The 18,463-nt window shown below is 24.3% G+C and overlaps 4 protein-coding genes and 1 long non-coding RNA gene across 6 annotated transcripts; 3 read left to right on the top strand and 2 right to left on the bottom strand.

The window, feature by feature from the left end:
- The first annotated feature begins 493 nt into the window (after positions 1-493).
- On the top strand, positions 494-2,019 carry LOC128954202 (arrestin domain-containing protein 3-like). The gene is made up of 4 exons (XM_054299774.1): positions 494-842; positions 929-992; positions 1,199-1,340; positions 1,422-2,019. Exons 1-4 carry the CDS (start codon positions 521-523, stop codon positions 1,890-1,892), a joined length of 999 nt encoding a protein of 332 aa, XP_054155749.1. The 5' UTR covers positions 494-520; the 3' UTR covers positions 1,893-2,019.
- Positions 2,020-2,475: 456 nt separating this feature from the next.
- LOC128954138 (neprilysin-2-like) lies at positions 2,476-7,388 on the bottom strand (the record flags this gene model as incomplete). Its single annotated transcript, XM_054299705.1, has 12 exons — positions 2,476-2,575; positions 2,646-3,098; positions 3,553-3,669; positions 3,745-3,851; positions 3,934-4,113; positions 4,662-4,911; positions 5,281-5,315; positions 5,449-5,571; positions 5,656-5,871; positions 6,371-6,615; positions 6,872-7,054; positions 7,361-7,388. Coding segments are annotated over 12 exons (2,037 nt in total), but the record flags the coding sequence as incomplete, so codon positions are not given.
- On the bottom strand, positions 5,249-5,700 carry LOC128954200 (uncharacterized). The gene is made up of 3 exons (XR_008484474.1): positions 5,656-5,700; positions 5,449-5,571; positions 5,249-5,315 (listed from the first exon to the last, which is right to left on the bottom strand). It is a non-coding gene; the product is annotated as an uncharacterized LOC128954200 (long non-coding RNA).
- A 1,048-nt stretch (positions 7,389-8,436) lies between the features above and the next one.
- On the top strand, positions 8,437-9,263 carry LOC128954208 (uncharacterized). 2 transcript variants are annotated; one of them, XM_054299783.1, is made up of 3 exons: positions 8,437-8,580; positions 8,680-8,931; positions 9,001-9,263. In XM_054299783.1, exons 1-3 carry the CDS (start codon positions 8,445-8,447, stop codon positions 9,252-9,254), a joined length of 642 nt encoding a protein of 213 aa, XP_054155758.1. In that variant the 5' UTR covers positions 8,437-8,444; the 3' UTR covers positions 9,255-9,263. The 2 variants fall into 2 exon arrangements, with proteins under 2 accessions (XP_054155758.1, XP_054155757.1); XM_054299782.1 differs by having other exon boundaries at positions 8,998-9,263.
- Positions 9,264-9,630: 367 nt separating this feature from the next.
- LOC128954137 (uncharacterized) lies at positions 9,631-11,074 on the top strand. The gene is made up of 4 exons (XM_054299704.1): positions 9,631-9,709; positions 9,849-9,956; positions 10,052-10,324; positions 10,731-11,074. The coding sequence occupies exons 2-4, from the start codon at positions 9,881-9,883 to the stop codon at positions 11,072-11,074; spliced, it is 693 nt and encodes a 230-aa protein (XP_054155679.1). The 5' UTR covers positions 9,631-9,709; positions 9,849-9,880.
- Positions 11,075-18,463: the final 7,389 nt, after the last annotated feature.

Raw genomic sequence — 18,463 nt, 5'->3', positions numbered from 1 at the left:
AGAGAGAGAGAGAGAGAGAGAGAGAGACGTTATCACAAGTTTTATCATAAATTTATTATTATTATTAACATTATTATTGTATTATAAATTTTACATTACAATAATATACAGTACAGTATATATAATAATAGTAATAATTTTTTAGCACAAAATAAAGTCAATGAAAAAAAATTTATTACAACAAAAAAAAAATATTTTTGTGTTTTATTTTGTGAATTAAGTGAATTGTCATTATTTTTAATTAATTAGTTAATAAATATTTATTTTAATAATAATAATAATAATAATACAGTTACTGTGTGTGTGTATAATATACAGTATATATCAATCAAAAAATATAATTAGTAGTAATATATTATTATTATTATTATATTTTGTTGTAATTATTTTATAATACTAGTAATAAATTTTATATTTATTATATACAGTATATATATTTATATATATCAACCCTACCTAACTGTCTAACTGTCCTCACCCACACACCCCCCCCCCTATACTAAATGATAAATCAATAGCAATGGTTATTAAGCTGAAAACATTTACACTGGTATTGGATCGGCCGGGAGCTGTCTATCGGCCACTGGACGTCCTAAGTGGCCAATGTATCCTACAATTGGACGGCGAGATGCACCTGAGCCAGCTGACCATTACCATGAAAGGCAGGGCCGAATGCGAATGGACCGAACAGGTCAAACAGCCTAAACACTCGGGTAGACGATCATCGGAAACGGTATCGGCATCGGGATCGGCAACATCAACATCATCGGTCAACACTACCGAAACTATTAGACACTATCAGCGATACAATTGTGTTGAACTACCCTATTATCCTGGGAACAGTAGGTTTTTTTTTAATTTAATACTGTATATTAGACACATACATGTGCGCTATAAATACTGAGTTTTTTTAATTTTATTTAATTAGTCTATCCATCTGTCCTTCACAACGGCCAACATATCATTGCATTCAACTTTCAATTACCCGATCGGTTAGTTTTTTTGTGGTTACTCTCTCTCTCTGTCTCTCTCTGTCTCTCTCTGTCTCTCTCACTGTCTCTCTCTGTCTCTCTCTCTCTCTCTGTCTCTCTCTCTCTCTCTGTCTCTGTCTGTCTCTGTCTGTCTCTCTCTCTGTCTCTCTCTCTGTCTCTCTCACTCATACACACTCACTCACCCACTCAATCATTCACTGGATTAGGATACCGGCCACCTATGATGGCCAGTACGGTCGCATACGGTACTGGCTTAAGGCTCATATCAAACAGGACGGTCCGGACGAGACAACAATACAACCGTTTACTGTACAGACACCGGCCTATGTTTCCATACAGGAGCTAACGGTACGGTGCCTTAATTAGCTAGTATACTAGCACATAGACTCCTAATCAAACTACCGTTCCTTCAATTTATTATTTAATTAGCAACCGGTTCTCGTATCGAAAGACAAAACTGTTGGCCTCATAGGCGGCAAACCATTGATACTGCGCTGTCAACTGCACAGCCGGGGCCATAACGTCGGGCATAGTATACCGGTTCACTGTTTTATTGATAATCAATCAAAAAAATCAATGATCCTGAAGGCTGCCCTCAAACAAGAGGTCCAGTTTACAGCCAATGGTGTCAACAAACAAACCCGACAAAAACTGACCCGTGGTCTGGATCAGACAGTCGGTGCCTCCACACAGACCAATACGATTGTCGAACTACAGGTACCGCCCAATGCACCGGTAGTTCATTCGGTTTGTCCGATAATATCCATCAAATATCAGCTGTCCGTTAAACTAGATATTCCCGGTTCGTTTGATCTTAAATGTGATTTACCTATTATACTGACCAACGAACCGATAGCTATCGGTGCCGGTGTCGGTGCCGGTGTCGGTATCACCTCATAATACTGTACTACCGGTACTACTATCCTAATATTATTGTACTGCCAAACCAAACAATTTAAATACCTATATAATGTATATGATAAATACAATATTACAATTACTGTACCTACCGGTGCTCAATTCCTTATATTAATAATAGTATCAAATAATTTTTATTTTTTATTTAAAAAAAATAATTAATTATTATAATTTAATAAAAAATAATTATAGTTAAAATAAATATTATATATATAATAAACCATATAATTAACTAAATAAAAAAATTTATTATTATTACATAAGTTATTAATATTATTAATTTATTTTCACTAAATATAAGTTAATATTAATTATTTTTCACTTAATATTAATTATTAAATTTTTATCTCTAAATATAAATTATTATTAAATTTTTATCTTTAAATATAAATTACTATTAAATTTTTTTCTACTAAATATAAATTATTGATTAATTTTTTTTCTCTAAATATAAATTATTATTAAATTTTTATCTCTAAATATAAGTTATTATTAAATTTTTTTCTCTAAATATAAACTATTATTATTTTATGAAAATTATTATTATTATTATTACTAATATTAACTACCAAAGCGAGCACTTGTTTATTGGATTCATAGGCGATCCCTGGGGACAGTTGAATGTTTCCGAAAACTCCGGTGAATTTGAAAGTGCACCGTTAATACTGTCAACAAAAAAAATTAAATAATATACATATAAAGGTAAGCACAGGTATGTACTCTAGGTATACATACCGATATTTTTTAGGTGTATGCGAATCTTTCAATAGTAAATTTCTCAGACTATCCCTATTATGTTTTGAACAATAGTGTACACCATAGCTAATCCAAAATAGCTGTTCCCCGGTATAGTTGAGGGCCGGTAGTAGCGGTTCCTGTTGTTGTCGGCTACCTGTCCTCATCAACCACTGTCTATAGGCCCTGAATGCCAACTTTATCCCACCATTATCGGCAATATTTTCCGCTTGTGTCCGCTGGCCGTTGACCGACAACTGGATATCGCCGCCAACATAATAGTCGCCGTATTGCCGGATAAAACACTGGGCTTTCTGGCGATATCGGCGATCGGTCGCCGCCAACCACCAGTAGTTGACATTACCGTTACCGTCGAAATGTCGGCCATGACTGTCGAAGCCGTGTATAATTTCGTGGCCAGCCGTTTTGGCCAGTGCACCGTAGTTTAGATAGCTATTACCGATTATAAAGTATTATTATTATCTGTTAAAATTCAATTATGATTAGTATATATATTAGGGTTGCTAATGGTTTTCGATTTCAGTGGGGGTGGGAGTGGGGTGTGGTATAGGGTAGAGTAAAATGGCAAAAAACTCCAAAAAAGTTTGTGGGGTGGGGTATTAGGGTGGGGTGAAATTTTTTAAATTGCATTTTTTTAATCGACAATTTTTTTGATAAATTTGAGTAAATTCCCAATAAATTCCCACTAAATTCCCATTAAATTCACACTAAATTCCAACTAAATTCCTATTAAATTCCCAATAACTTTCCACTAAATTCCCATCAAATATCCAATAAATTCCTACTAAATTCTCACTAAATTCCCATTAAATTCACATTAAATTCCCATTAAATTCCAATTAAATTCCTATTATAAATATATATAATTATATAAACTATACTATACTTAGGTCTGTCCTTATCGTAGAAGACGCCCTGCAGTATACCGACGGGTATTGTCACCATATTTTTGACCGTATTATAGAAAGCGTTGGCTAAAGTCAACGATCCCAACCGTTGCCAACTATAATACATTTATTAATAAAAAATAAAATAAAAATGTAATTATTTTTAAAAAAAAATTAAATACAATGAATACCTATGAATATCATTGAATTTTCTTAGCGAACTATTAAACGATTGATTAAGTTTCCAGTAATTAATTGCTAATATATTGCCAAAAAAGTCATCCGGGTTTATGTTTATCTATTGGGGGGTGGGGGAGGGGTAGGGGGTGAAACAAAATTAGTAATAATAATGACAATAAATTTTTTTTTAAATAATTTACATTTTTATATAGTTGATTAATTTTCTGATCATCCAATATATCCATAGGATAGCCAACTAATATACGCATTTTATCCAATTTATCCAATGCCCTGATCATTGTTTTATTATCTATCCAGGACATATTATTTAATAATGTATATCTAAACTTCGATCTAACTGTTTCAATTAGTTTTGTTGCCTATCGAGGGGGTGGGGTGGGGTGATGGGGTTTTTAAAAATTATTAAAAAATAAATAAAATTAGTAATTAAATAAATAATCCATAAATATTCAAAAATTAAATAAATAAAAATATTTTATTAATTATTATATGTATTATTAAATTATGATTAAAGAAAAAATAGTTTTATTTTATAGTTTTTTTTGTTTTAATAGTTTTATAGAAAATATACTAAATATTTTTTTAAAAAATATTTTTTTTATTTGTTTTATTATTATTATTTGGAAACAAACAAACAAAAAACTTTTTTTTTTGAAAAAATAATTATTCATTTTCTTAGTTATTTAATTAATTACTTTTAGATCTAAACTATTGTAATAATAATATCTAAAAAATATATAATAATAATAATAATATCCACAAAAATATAATAATAATAATATCCACAAAAAAAATTAAATAATAATAATAAAATCTAATAAAATTAAATAATAATAATATCTAAAAATATATAATAATAATATCCAAAAAATATAATAATAATAATATCTAAAAAAATATAAAATACCTGTTCTCTGATATCATCATTGTTTGCATACTGTTTGATATACAGATGAGATAATGCAAAATGTAAGCTATTTTCAACAGTTTTAACACATTGTTGCCATCGAGGTCTGGCCGCCGCCGCCGGTGCCGACCGTCGGCTACTACCCGACAATCGGTAGTCGTCATACTCCTGTCTCATATGTCTCCAGTGGCTATCCAGCGACATATGTTTGGTTAGTATGACTCTCCAAAGGATATAATTAATTAATAGTCTAATTAACCAAAAAAAAAAAAAAAATAAATAAATAATAATAATTAAAATATAATAAAATATTTTGATTTTTCTAAAAAAAATAATAATAATAATATTTTTTAATTACTGATTATCGGTTTGATTGACCAGTTTATCAAGTTTTCGGATAAATTCCGTATCATTTACTATGATTTCATCCGATAGTTGTATACCATTATCATTGGTTAGGTTTTTGATAATTTTTAGCCAATTTATCTATTAAAAAAAAAATTTGTTAATTAAATTAATTTTTTTTAAATAAATATAATTTCAGAAAAAAAATTTTTTCAATACATTTGGCGACAATTTTATCATCAGATCGTCAATTGTTATCCTATTGTAGATTGACTTTAGATAATCCCTTTCCTCTCTGAATAGTGAACTCTATATTAAAAAATAAAAAAAAATATGATTTAAATTATTACAAAAAAAATAACAAAAACATTTTTTGTTGTTGAAAATAATATATATAAAAAAAAGTTTTTAAACCCATAAAAAAATAAATAATTATATTTACATCAAGCGATTGATCATTATTTAGATCATTGTTGTTGTTGTTGGTGTTGGTGTCGACATCCATGTCCTCATAGATAATAACTGTTAGATTTTCGTGTCTATAAAACTCATTGGACATTGATATCTGAAAAAACAATTGAAAATACATTTAGTATTTCAATAATAATAATAATAATAATAATAATATTTTTTTATATATATAGTTTACATTAGCCAACAATCTTTCAAAATTGACAATTGAATCAATCGTTTCATTAATTTCATATATAATTGTCTGGTTTGCCGACATTTTTGACGGCAACCATAATTGTTGGCCACTTTTTCGCAGCAAATCTCTGTAAGCCGTAAATGTACGGTCAGTGTCCGGATAGCCGGCGGTGGCTAACAATGAGTCCCGATTCGTGCCAAACGTTGGCTGATCTAACTGGTCATCAAAAAAAAAATAAATAAATAAAATAATTATTAAAGTTATTAAAAAAATATATATTTTTATTAAAAATAATTTTTAAAATTATTAAGTCATTAATACTGTATATAACTCTCTCTCTCTCTCTCTCTCTGTCTCTCTCTCTCTCTCTGTCTCTCTCTGTCTCTCTCTCTCTCTGTCTCTCTCTCTCTCTCTCTCTCTCTCTCTCTCTCTCTCTCTCTCTCTCTCTCTCTGTCTCTCTCTGTCTCTCTCTCTCTGTCTCTCTCTCTCTCTCTCTCTGTCTCTCTTTGTCTCTCTCTCTCTGTCTCTCTCTCTCTGTCTCTCTCTCTCTCTGTCTCTCTCTCTCTCTCTCTCTCTCTGTCTCTGTCTCTCTCTCTCTGTCTGTCTGTCTCTCTCTCTCTCTCTCTCTCTCTCTCTCTCTCTCTCTCTCTCTCTCTCTCTCTCTCTCTCTATCATTGATTGATTGATATATAATTCAATTAATTATAAAACAAACCATTAAAACTTTTTTCGTATTATTTTTGATATCAGTCGACAATGTCAACGAAAATAGCATATTGTTTGCCAAACCCATTGATTTTAGTTTTAAATACAAGTCTAACCAATTATTATTAGTATTGTTGTTGTTGTTGTTCTTATCTACCGGTGCTCCGCTCACAGACATTAGTGGCCACTGTCTGCTGTCAATCAATTGATATAACAGCTGTCGAAGCGGTTGATCGCCTCGTTGTTCAATAAGTGCTAAACAAACAAAAACAATACAAAAAATTAATTATATAATTAAAAATTATTTATTAAACTATACATTACTTACATGTATTCATACAACTTTGATACAAGTATTTAGTTTTTATTATAAAATCATTATTATTATTAGTATTATTATTATTAGTATTATTATTATTAGTATTATTATTAGTAATATTATTAGTATTATTAGTATTATTAGTATTATTATTATTATTAGTATTATTAGTATTATTATTATTATTATTGATATCAATATTATCGATCATCTGTTTGATCCTATAGTTAATAATATCCTGCAAATTGGCAAATGAATTGACGGCCGATTTGTGGTCGGGTATCGGTGTCCGCGATAGCCATTGGCCGCAACTAAACTGATAAAAATCATCGCACGGATCGACAGTTTCATCCAATGATCGCAAAATACGAGATGCTATTAATAATAATAATAATTTTAAATAATAATAATAATAATTAAATTTTAAATAATAATAATAATTAATTAAATTTTAAATAATAATAATAATAATTAAATTTTAAATAATAATAATAATAATTAAATTTTAAATAATAATAATAATAATTAAATTTTAAATAATAATAATAATAATTAAATTTTAAATAATAATAATTAAATTTCAAAAAAATAATAAATTATCATGCAAATTTTTAAATATATATATATATATTATAATTTAAATAATGTTTTTTAGGTATTTTTAGGTATATTATACAATACCTTCCTTAATACAAATAGGAGTTAAACATAAATTATTATTATTATTATTATTATTATTATTATTATTATTATTATTATTATTATTATTATTTATTTTATTATAATTTATATTATTATCACTATTATTATTAGTATTATTAGTTAAATTTTCAACTTTTAAATTATTTAACTGATTATTATTATTATTATTGTAATTATTGTATTGACAAACAATATTTATATTATAATTATTTATAATTATTATTAATAATAGACACGATTTAAATACAATGTTTTGCATAGTTTTATAATTAATTAATTAATTTATTAAAAATATATAATTAAAATAAATATTTTATTCAATTTTTATTTTCTTTATTTTTGTTTAGAAAGTTAAATGACATTTCATATCATTTCATTTTTTTAAAAATAATTTATTTCAATGTCAACAAACTTTTTTAGTAAATGATAAAAATAATGGGAAAAAATTATATTTAAAAATTGAAATAAATTTTTTTTTAAAATGTTGTTTTTTTCTGGCGCTTATCTAATATATGCATCAATTTTTCGTTTAAAGTGAAAGTATTTATACTAATAATAATAATAATTCAAGTTTTAGTAATAAAAAAAATAATTATAATTTATTTTCTCAATATTTTCTATATATATATAGTTAAAAAAAACTAAATAAATAATATAAATGTTTATTTAAATAATTTATTTATTATAATTAATATGTATTTTGAAAAGTTTAGTTAGACATTAGTTAAAAATTTTTAATTGGACTTATTCAATGGAAAAAATAAGGGACAGTTAGCTTGTCATAGCTTATCATAAAGTAATCCCATTACTAATCCCAACAATATAATGTCAATAGCCTTTATATACAGTAAACTACTGTAGTTTTTAATTACAATGTATTAGTAATTTAAACATTATATTTATTTATATACAGTAGTAGTAGTAGTAATTGTTTAGTAAAATAATATTATTTAAAATAAAAACAGTTATTATTATTAACAATAAAATTATTATTAATTATTGTCTCAAAAAAAAAACAATATTAGTATATATATAGTTAGCAAACAAAACAAAAACAACAAATATGTATAACATTTTATTAGCATTTTTATTATCACTATTTTCATCATCGGCATCGGTATCGGTGGTCAGGGATGTTATGGCCAGAGAGGCGGCGGCAACCGTTGGCCAACAACAACAACAACAACATCAGAGACCGGGTATACAATTGTTTTTTATTTTTAACTAAACATAACTTTCCCTTAAAAATTTTATATACCTGTGCTCTATATATATATATATACTAATACACTGAGTAGTCATATGCGGAGACAACGAAATACTAGTTACCGATTGTCCAACTATTAAATGCCAGCCAACATGCGAGCACCCGTATCTACCAGTGCTCAACTGTAATAGTAATCCCGATATCCCGAGTGGCACTGGTAGTAGTGATGGCCAGCCATTGGCTATTAACAACAACTGTCAACAATCGGGTGGCTGTATCTGTGCGTACGGTTATGTCCGATGTAGTAGGTCTGGCCAGTGTATACCCCTGAGCCAGTGTCCAGGTATGTACAGTATATTATTATTATTATTATTATTATTATTATTAGGTCTATTAATATTGATTATAGCAGCACCAGCAGCTGCAGCACCTGTAGTATTGGATGTATTGACCAATAGTAGGAGACTGGTGGCCACACCTAACAATCTAACTGATCGTACCCCACATCCATTAGCTTCTGTAGCTACTGATTTGGTGCCACCAATTGTCGACCTACTGTCCCAATCACTACCGGTACCGGGAAATCGGCCACTAATTAAAGTCAATTTGGCCTCAAATTTATGTCTGGGTGGTATCGGTTTGGCCGCTAAAGTCGACTGTAATTAAAAAAAAATAGACACAATTTTTTTGTTAGTATATATATATATATTATATTAATTAGTTTTTATTATATATTAGTCAAAAAATAATTATTTTTATTTTTAGATATTAAATAAAAAATAAATAAATTATATTTTAAATCTTAATAAAAAAAATGCTTATCATTATTATTATACATATATTCAATAAATACATATACAATATATATATACTGTATATATATATATATATATATATAAATAACATTAAAACCTATTGTTTTATTAAACTAATGGACAGTTAGCTTATTACTAATCCAAGTCAATAACCTTTCAATAATCTTCAATAAACTATAATAATAATACATTTCAATGTCATCAACATTGCACAGGTAGTAGTAGGTAGTAGTAGGGCTATCAAAATAGCCGATCCTTATTATTATTACTAATAATTTATTAGACATCCTATACATCCATAAACAGGTAGTTATATTAATAAAAATACTAAAATTATTATTTTTTTTTACTTAACTAATCACTATATACTTAATATTAATATATTATAACAGTTAAAACAGTCATCAAAAAAAAATAAAAATAAAAATGTATAACATTTTATTAGTATTATCATTATCATCATCGGTAATAGTGGTCATGGATGTTATGGTTAGGGCGGCAACCATTGACAGGATCAACCATCAACGACAACAAAAGAGGAACAGTAGTTCAGGTATACAATTGATTGTTTTGTTGTTTGTTTGATAGCATAACTTTCCTCATATTAACAACAACAAAAATTATATATACCTGTGCTCTATATACTAGTTATCATATGCGGAGATAACGAAATTGTAGTTAACAATTGTCTAACTATTCAACAACAACAATGTCAGCCCACATGCGAGCACCCGTATCTACCAGTGCACTGTAGTAGTAGTATCGGCACTGGTAGTAGTAGTAGTGGTGATGGTGATGGCCAGCCATCATCATCGGCTGTTAAAAACTGTCGACAACAACCGGGTGGTGGCTGTATCTGTGCGTACGGTTATGTCCGATGTAGTAGGTCTGGCCAGTGTATACCCCTGAGCCAGTGTCCAGGTATGATATATTGTTATTGATATTGTTATGCAATTAAATTAATAGCTTTATCCTCTAAATTATAAATTTAAGTACAATTTTATTATTATTATTATTATTATTATTTTATTATTATTATTACTACTATTTTATTATTATTATTACTACTATTTTATTATTATTATTACTACTATTTTATTAATATTATTACTACTATTTTATTATTATTATTACTACTATTTTATTAATATTATTACTACTATTTTATTATTATTATTATTACTACTATTTTATTATTATTATTACTACTATTTTATTAATATTATTACTACTATTTTATTATTATTATTATTATTATTATTATTATTATTATTATTATTATTATTATTATCTAATCAATTACTAATATTAAACTAAACTAAAACAGTACAACCAGTTTATACGGCACCGGTAGTAGTAGTAGTAGTTGGACAATTGGACAATAACACAGAGAACCTAGGTAGAAAATTTGCTGCACATCCACCACCACCACCAGCACCGGTAGCTAATTTAGCTGCCAGTGCGGCTGCCGTAGCCGAAGTAGCCATACCTCCAATTATAGACCTACTGGCCCTTAAGGTTAATCAAACACTGGCACCGAAACCATCCAGACAGCCATCATCAGCTCCGGGTGGTGGTGGTGGTGGTGGTGGAGGACTAATTGATGTCAATCTCGGTTCAAATGTATGCACTGGTATTATAATAGCTGCCATTAAAGTCGATTGTAATTAAAAGTTATTATTATTATTTTTTTTTTTAAAATTAATTAAAAATAAATAAATAAAATAATATTTGTTTGTATTTGTTTTGATTTAATTTTATTTATAATAATTAATATAAAATAATAATAATAATAAATAAAAAAATAATTATGATAACTAACTGAACTATTATTTGTAATAAATTTAAGTTAATAACATTATATAATTTTTATTATTTTATTTATTTTTTGGTGTTATTTTTAACTTTCATTACCGTTTCATATTTATACTATACTTTACACTATAAAATATAATATTTATCTATTTATTTTTAATCAAATTTTTAAAAATAATCTAATTTCTCTTTAGTATATTTATTAAAACTAAAAAATCAATTTTATTTAATACATATATTTTTATAACAATAAAAATTTAACTATTTATTAATAATAATTTAGTGTTATTTGTTATTATTAAATATATATATATATATATAAAAATAAATATTAATAAAATAATAATAACAATATTATTACATAAACATCAATTTGTAATTATATAATTTATAATAAAATAATTAACTTATAATTTTTTGGTTGTTTGCTATTATAAGGTATAATAATTAATATCATTTAGATTTAACATAAATTATTTTTAAAATCAAATTAATAATAATTTTAATTACTTAGAAAAAGATCATTAATTAGAGGATATATTTTATTACAATATTTTATATAAATAATAATGTTTTGCACTTAACAATAGTATTGCGACTGTTGTAATGCCATATGATATATGTTTATGTGATATATAAATATATATTTAAATAAAAAACTATTTGTTTTGTATATATATTTATGAATCATAACTAAAATTAAATTATAAAAAAATTATAACTATTTATATCTGTATAATAGATTGATATTTTTTTAAAAAAATTATTAATTATAAATTAGTTATAAATTAATTTTTCACCAGTTAAATAAAAAAAAAATAGTAAAAATTAATTTTTTTTTGTATTTATTACTTAACACAAGATATTTATCTATTTTTTCAAACATTTCTAAAAAATCAATCATTAATTAGAGGATATAAATATTTAATTACAATAATGTTTCATAAATATTTCATAATATTTTTAACTATGAGTGGTTGTATTTTATACAAACAATTAATATTGTATATTAAATATTAATATAAATTTATAAAAATATTTTTTGTTTTACTTGCATATATATATAACTATCAACTTATATATATACAGTAAATACTTATAATTTAAAGTGATATATAATAAACAGTTATATATATTGTACATAATATTGACTTAACATTAATTTCTAAAAATAATTGTTTTATTATATTATTAAGAATCAGTTATCTATATTTAAAATAATTAAATAATTATAATACTGTATAAAAATTATAGTAAATATGTTAAATTTTGTGTTGTTGTTTGTGTTTAATTTAATGACAGTTATTAAACCACAATATATTAATAATATGACTAACAACTTAAATGACTCTCAAAAACTTAATTCAAACCATTCATGTGATAATAATAATAATAATAATAATAATATTAATATTAATATCACAGATAATAATATAAGTAGAAACCCTATTGAATCGCATGATAAAGCATTTATAATAATTATATCACTGATGACAGTATCCATGATATGTCTGGCCATTGGTTTGGCCATCAATTACAGGCAACACATCCGTAATAATAGACGTGTTATCCATTGGATTAGTATTGGACGCGAATTAATGAATCCTTCGTAAAATACAAATATTATTATATAATAAATTAAAGTATTGAATATATATATAAATATATACTGTATATATTAATTTTTTTAAAAATTTTATATAGTTTTTTTTAGTAAATTATATCTTAAATCAATGTTTTTAGTTTAGAATAGATAAAATTGATATTTTATTAAAAAATTATATAAAAAATTTGTTTAATTTTGTAATTATTATTTTTAAATTACAAGAATACTAATAATATTACAATTTAATTATATAAAAATTAGTTTTAAAAATAAAATGTAATACTGTTTATTAATTTTTAATATCTAAATGTATATAAATATATATGATATATATATATAAATATTTTATTTCTATTTTAAATAAATATATATTTAATAAATAATAATTAAATTATTTATTTAATTAATTAATTATAAATTATTTATTTAGTTAATTAATTATAAATTATTTATTTAATTAATTAATTATAAATTATTTATTTAGTTAATTAATTATAAATTATTTATTTAGTTAATTAATTATAAATTATTTATTTAGTTATTAAATTAATTATTATTAATAGTATTAGTAATCCATTCAGTAAAATATGAAACCCTTGGAAATATACTAAAAACATGATCATTGATTTCATGACATTTTATATAATAACCATAATTATTGCCTCGATGTATGCCAATCAATACGGCCCTACCGTTTACATACTGATACAATGGACCACCAGAATCACCCTAATTAGGTATAGATAGATAAATGATTAAATACATACACACATATACACACATATACACACATAAACACACATATACACACATATACACGCATATACACACATATACACACATATACACACATATACAAACATATACAAACATATACAAACATATACAAACATATACACACATATACATACCGGACATGTAAAGGTGCCGTTATATTGAGGATATCGTTGGCCGAGTATAACAAAACGCCAATAGTCTGTCTCATTACGTACGGCTGCCCTAATCCTAATATAACCCATACGTAGTCTATCGCTTTTAATAGTTTCGGTAACTGCACCGTAACCGGCCATCAATGCCAACTCATCCCTATCATTGTGTTGGTTAGCCATTGGCAAACAAATACCGTTTAGCGTCCGATATGGATGTAGTAGTGGTTGTCCAGCATTTGTATTAATAAGCGGTAAGTCAGCTGTCAGTTTAATCAGTGCTAAATCAGTAGCCGGGTGCCGATTAGTTACATAATTTGAATGGATAACTGTTTTTTCAACATCATAACCACCATCATTGTTATAACCATCAATATTGATAAATAATTTGCCCGGGTAGATTTTTATATCACTAACTGGAATTAAGCTTATTCTTTTGTGGCTAATAATAATTATAATATATATTGAACTTAACATTGATTATATAGTTAAAATAAAAAATAAATAATTATTCAATTAAATTAAATATATAAAGTATATATATATATATACATAGTGTATATAATAAAGCCTATATATATATATATATATATAAAGTAAATAATGATTTTATATTTACTAAACTACGTGTGCGGCAGTCATTATCCATCGTTTATTTATTATAACACCCGATCCATAACTTTTACTTTTAGTTTTTATAAATATAGTATATATTGAATTAATTTTACTTTTAAAATTATATTTATTATTAACTATTGGTTTTTTTAGCAAAAAAATAATAAATAAATATTTTTAGTTTATTTACTCCGTTAAAATCCATACGACAAACGGCACTTCACCCGATCGGGCATTGCGTCCATTATTCACATCATGGGTTAGACTTGAATTGGATAACCATTGAAAACAATTGCCGTTTCCAAGCAATGATTGTCGACCGATACCACACTCGGGGACAGTTATGTTCGGATAGTCACCCATTTCAATGATGGACCAGACATTTGTGTTGAAACACAACAACAACAATAAATTAATTATAATATTTTTGCTTAACATTTATTTATAGTTTTTTGTGTGTTTATAAATATCAAAAAATTAATATGATATAAAATAATAATAATAATTAATATAAAATAACTATTACTATTAATAAAATTATAATTTTTTATGCTTTTTGTATTTTTGTGTTATTTTAAACTTAAGTTTTACGGTTTCATATTTATACTATACTTTACAATGTAATGTAAATCTAATATTTACTGTATCTATAAAAATAAAATAAAAACTATTTTTTTAAGCAAAATTTTTTTCAAAATAATCAAATTTCTCTTTATTGTATTTATTAAAACTAAAAAAAATCAATTTTATTTAATATATATAAATATATATATTATAACAATTATATAGATTTATAATAAAATAATAAACTATTTGATTATTTGATTGCTATTATAATAATTAATATATTGAGATTTTACTTTATTTTATTTACTTAAAAAAAAAATTATTAATTAAAGGATATATTTAATTACAATATTTTATATACAATAATAATGTTTTGCACTTAACAATAGTATTGCGACTGTTGTAATGCCATATGATATATGTTTATGTGATATATAAATATAAACACTTTATATATATACACTCATGGACAAAACAATCTGTGAAAGGTTTGAGACCTAATAACTTAAAAACTACTGGATCAATTTTGATAAAGTTTATGGTAATGATAGAGTATATAATCTAGTTTATATAAAATTAAAAAAATTGTTTAAAAATAATATAAGTAATTTTTAAAAATTAATTAAAAAATGAAAAAATGTATGGAAGCAACCCTTAATGCTGGTAACGATATTAATGAAAAACACAAAACTTTTCACTTATATTATTATAACTTTTAAATGACTAGTTTTAAAAAATTAATATTAATTATATTAAATCTTGATTATATACAGTACATTTACTACTAAACTGTATCAAAATTGATCCAGTAGTTTTTAAGATATTAGGACTCAAACCTTTCACAGATTGTTTTGTCCAATACTGTATATATATATATTTATAAATACTGTATATATTTATGAATCATAACTAGAGATGGAAAAATAGAAAGTATCTAATAAATTTCCCTGAGAAAGTTTCTAGAAAGTTTCTCAGGAATAAATTTCTATAGAAATTTAACTTTATTGTTATACTATGGGATCCCCATATCTATAGATATTGTAATAATATATAAATAATGAGACACTACTATTCATATAACATTAATACACTACTATACAAAATACGATCCCTATATATAAAATAATTATAATTATTTAATAATAATCATTTTTTTTAATTTTAATAATTATTTATTATATATATATAAAAGAATTTAAGATAATTAATTAAATAAATTGTTACTTTAATTAATAATTAATATATTAATACTAATTTTTTTATTATTACTTGTAGAAACAATGTATTGTTACATGATAACATATATAGAGAAAAACAAAATTAACATGGGGATCCCATAGATAGAAATTTCTTTTAGAAACTTTCTAGAAATTTCTCTATTATTTTATAAATTTCTCTTTTTTACAACACTAATCATAACTAAAATTAAATGATGAGTTTATTTTACAAGTAGTATTTAAATTATTAATGTATTATTATAATATAAAATAAAATAAAATATATTACAATTCAAGTAACAACTATTTATATCTGTATAATAAATAGATATTTTTTTTAAAATATTAATTATAAATTAGTTATAAATTAATTTTGTACCAGTTAAATTAAACAAAACAAAAATATTAAAAATTTAAAAAAAATGTTATTTATATTTATTACATAGCAAAAACATTTATCTATTTTTAAAAAAAAAAACATTTCTAAAAAATCATTAATTAGAGGATATATATATATTTAATTACAATAATGTTTTTTTTCAATTTCATAACATTTCAAACTATGTGTAGTTGTATTTTATACAAACAAATAATATTGTATATTAAATATTAATATAAATTTTTTGTTTTACTGGTGTATATATATATATAGCTATCAACTTATAATATAAAGTGATATAATAATTAATAAATAGTTTTATATATATTGTACATAATATTAATTTTTTAATATTAATTTCTATAAAGTCTTGTTTTATAATTATATTAAGAATCAGTTATTTTTATTTTATTTTTTTTTAAATAATTATAGCAAATATGTTAACTTTTGTGATTTTTTGTGTGTTTAGTTTAATGTCAGTATTTAAAACACAATTTATTAATGATATGACTAATAACTTAAATGACACTCAAAAACTTAATACTAACCATTCATGTGATAATAATAATAATAATAATAAAACTTTTCATATTATTGAAAACCCTAATGAATCAAATGATAAAGCATTTATAATAATCATATCACTGATGACAGTATCCATGATATGTCTGGCCATTGGTTTGGCCATCAATTACAGGCAACACATCCGTAATAATAGACGTGTTATCCATTGGATTAGTATTGGACGAGAGTTAATGAATCCATCGTAAAATACAAATATTATTATATAATAAATTATATATATATTTTTGACTTAACCTGTTATATACAGTATATATATATATATATACATATATATATGTATACTTTTAAAGTTTTAATTATTAATTTTTATTTCTTAATTAATTGCTTAAATATTAAATATAATAATTAAAAAAATATTATTATGTAATAAACTAAATATATATATATATATATATATATATATATATATATATATATATATATAATATGTATTAATTAAAAAAACATTTATATATAGTATTTTTAGTTTGTATAGATATAATAAATATTTTATGAAAATACTAATAATATAACAATTTAATAAGATAAAAATTATTTTAAAAAAATAAAATGTAATAATGTAAATCTATTTTTAATAATAAATGTTTAATAAACAAAATTATTGAATTAGTTAATTAATTAGTTAATTATATAATTATTATTATTTATTAATAACAAAACTAATTATATTACAATTTAATTATATAAAAATTTTTAAAATAAAATAAAATGTAAAACTATATATTTATTTTTAATAAATTTATGTTTAATAAAAAATTATTTAATTGTTTATTTAGCTAATTAATTATTAATAATTATTAATAGTACTAGTAATCCATTCAGTAAAATATGAAACCCTAATAAATACACCAAAAACATGATCATTGATTTCATGACATTTTATCCAATAGCCATCATTAATGCCTTGATTTATGCCAATCAATACGGCCCTACCGTTTACATACTGATACAATGGAGCACCAGAATCACCCTAATTAGGTATAGATAGATAAATCATTAAATACATACACACATACACATACACATACACATACACATACACATACACATACACATACACATACACATACACATACACATACACATACACATACACATACACATACACATACACATACACATACACATACACATACACATACACATACACATACACATACACATACACATACACACATACCGGACATGAAAAGGTGCCGTTATATTGTGGATATCGTTGGCTAAGTATAACAAATCGCCAATAGTCTGTCTCATTACGTACGGCTGCCCTAATCCTAATATAACCCATACGTAGTCTATCGCTTCTAATAGTTTGGGTAACTGCACCGTAACCGGCCATCAATGCCAACT

This window comes from Oppia nitens, unplaced genomic scaffold (genome assembly GCF_028296485.1).
Source record: "Oppia nitens isolate AA-2021 unplaced genomic scaffold, nextdenovo-longstitch-racon4-pilon3 scaffold25_pilon_pilon_pilon, whole genome shotgun sequence".
Taxonomy (NCBI): Eukaryota; Metazoa; Arthropoda; class Arachnida; order Sarcoptiformes; family Oppiidae; genus Oppia; species Oppia nitens.
The sequence above is the reverse complement of the archived record's forward strand: the minus strand, read 5'-3'. Positions and strand labels throughout refer to the sequence as shown.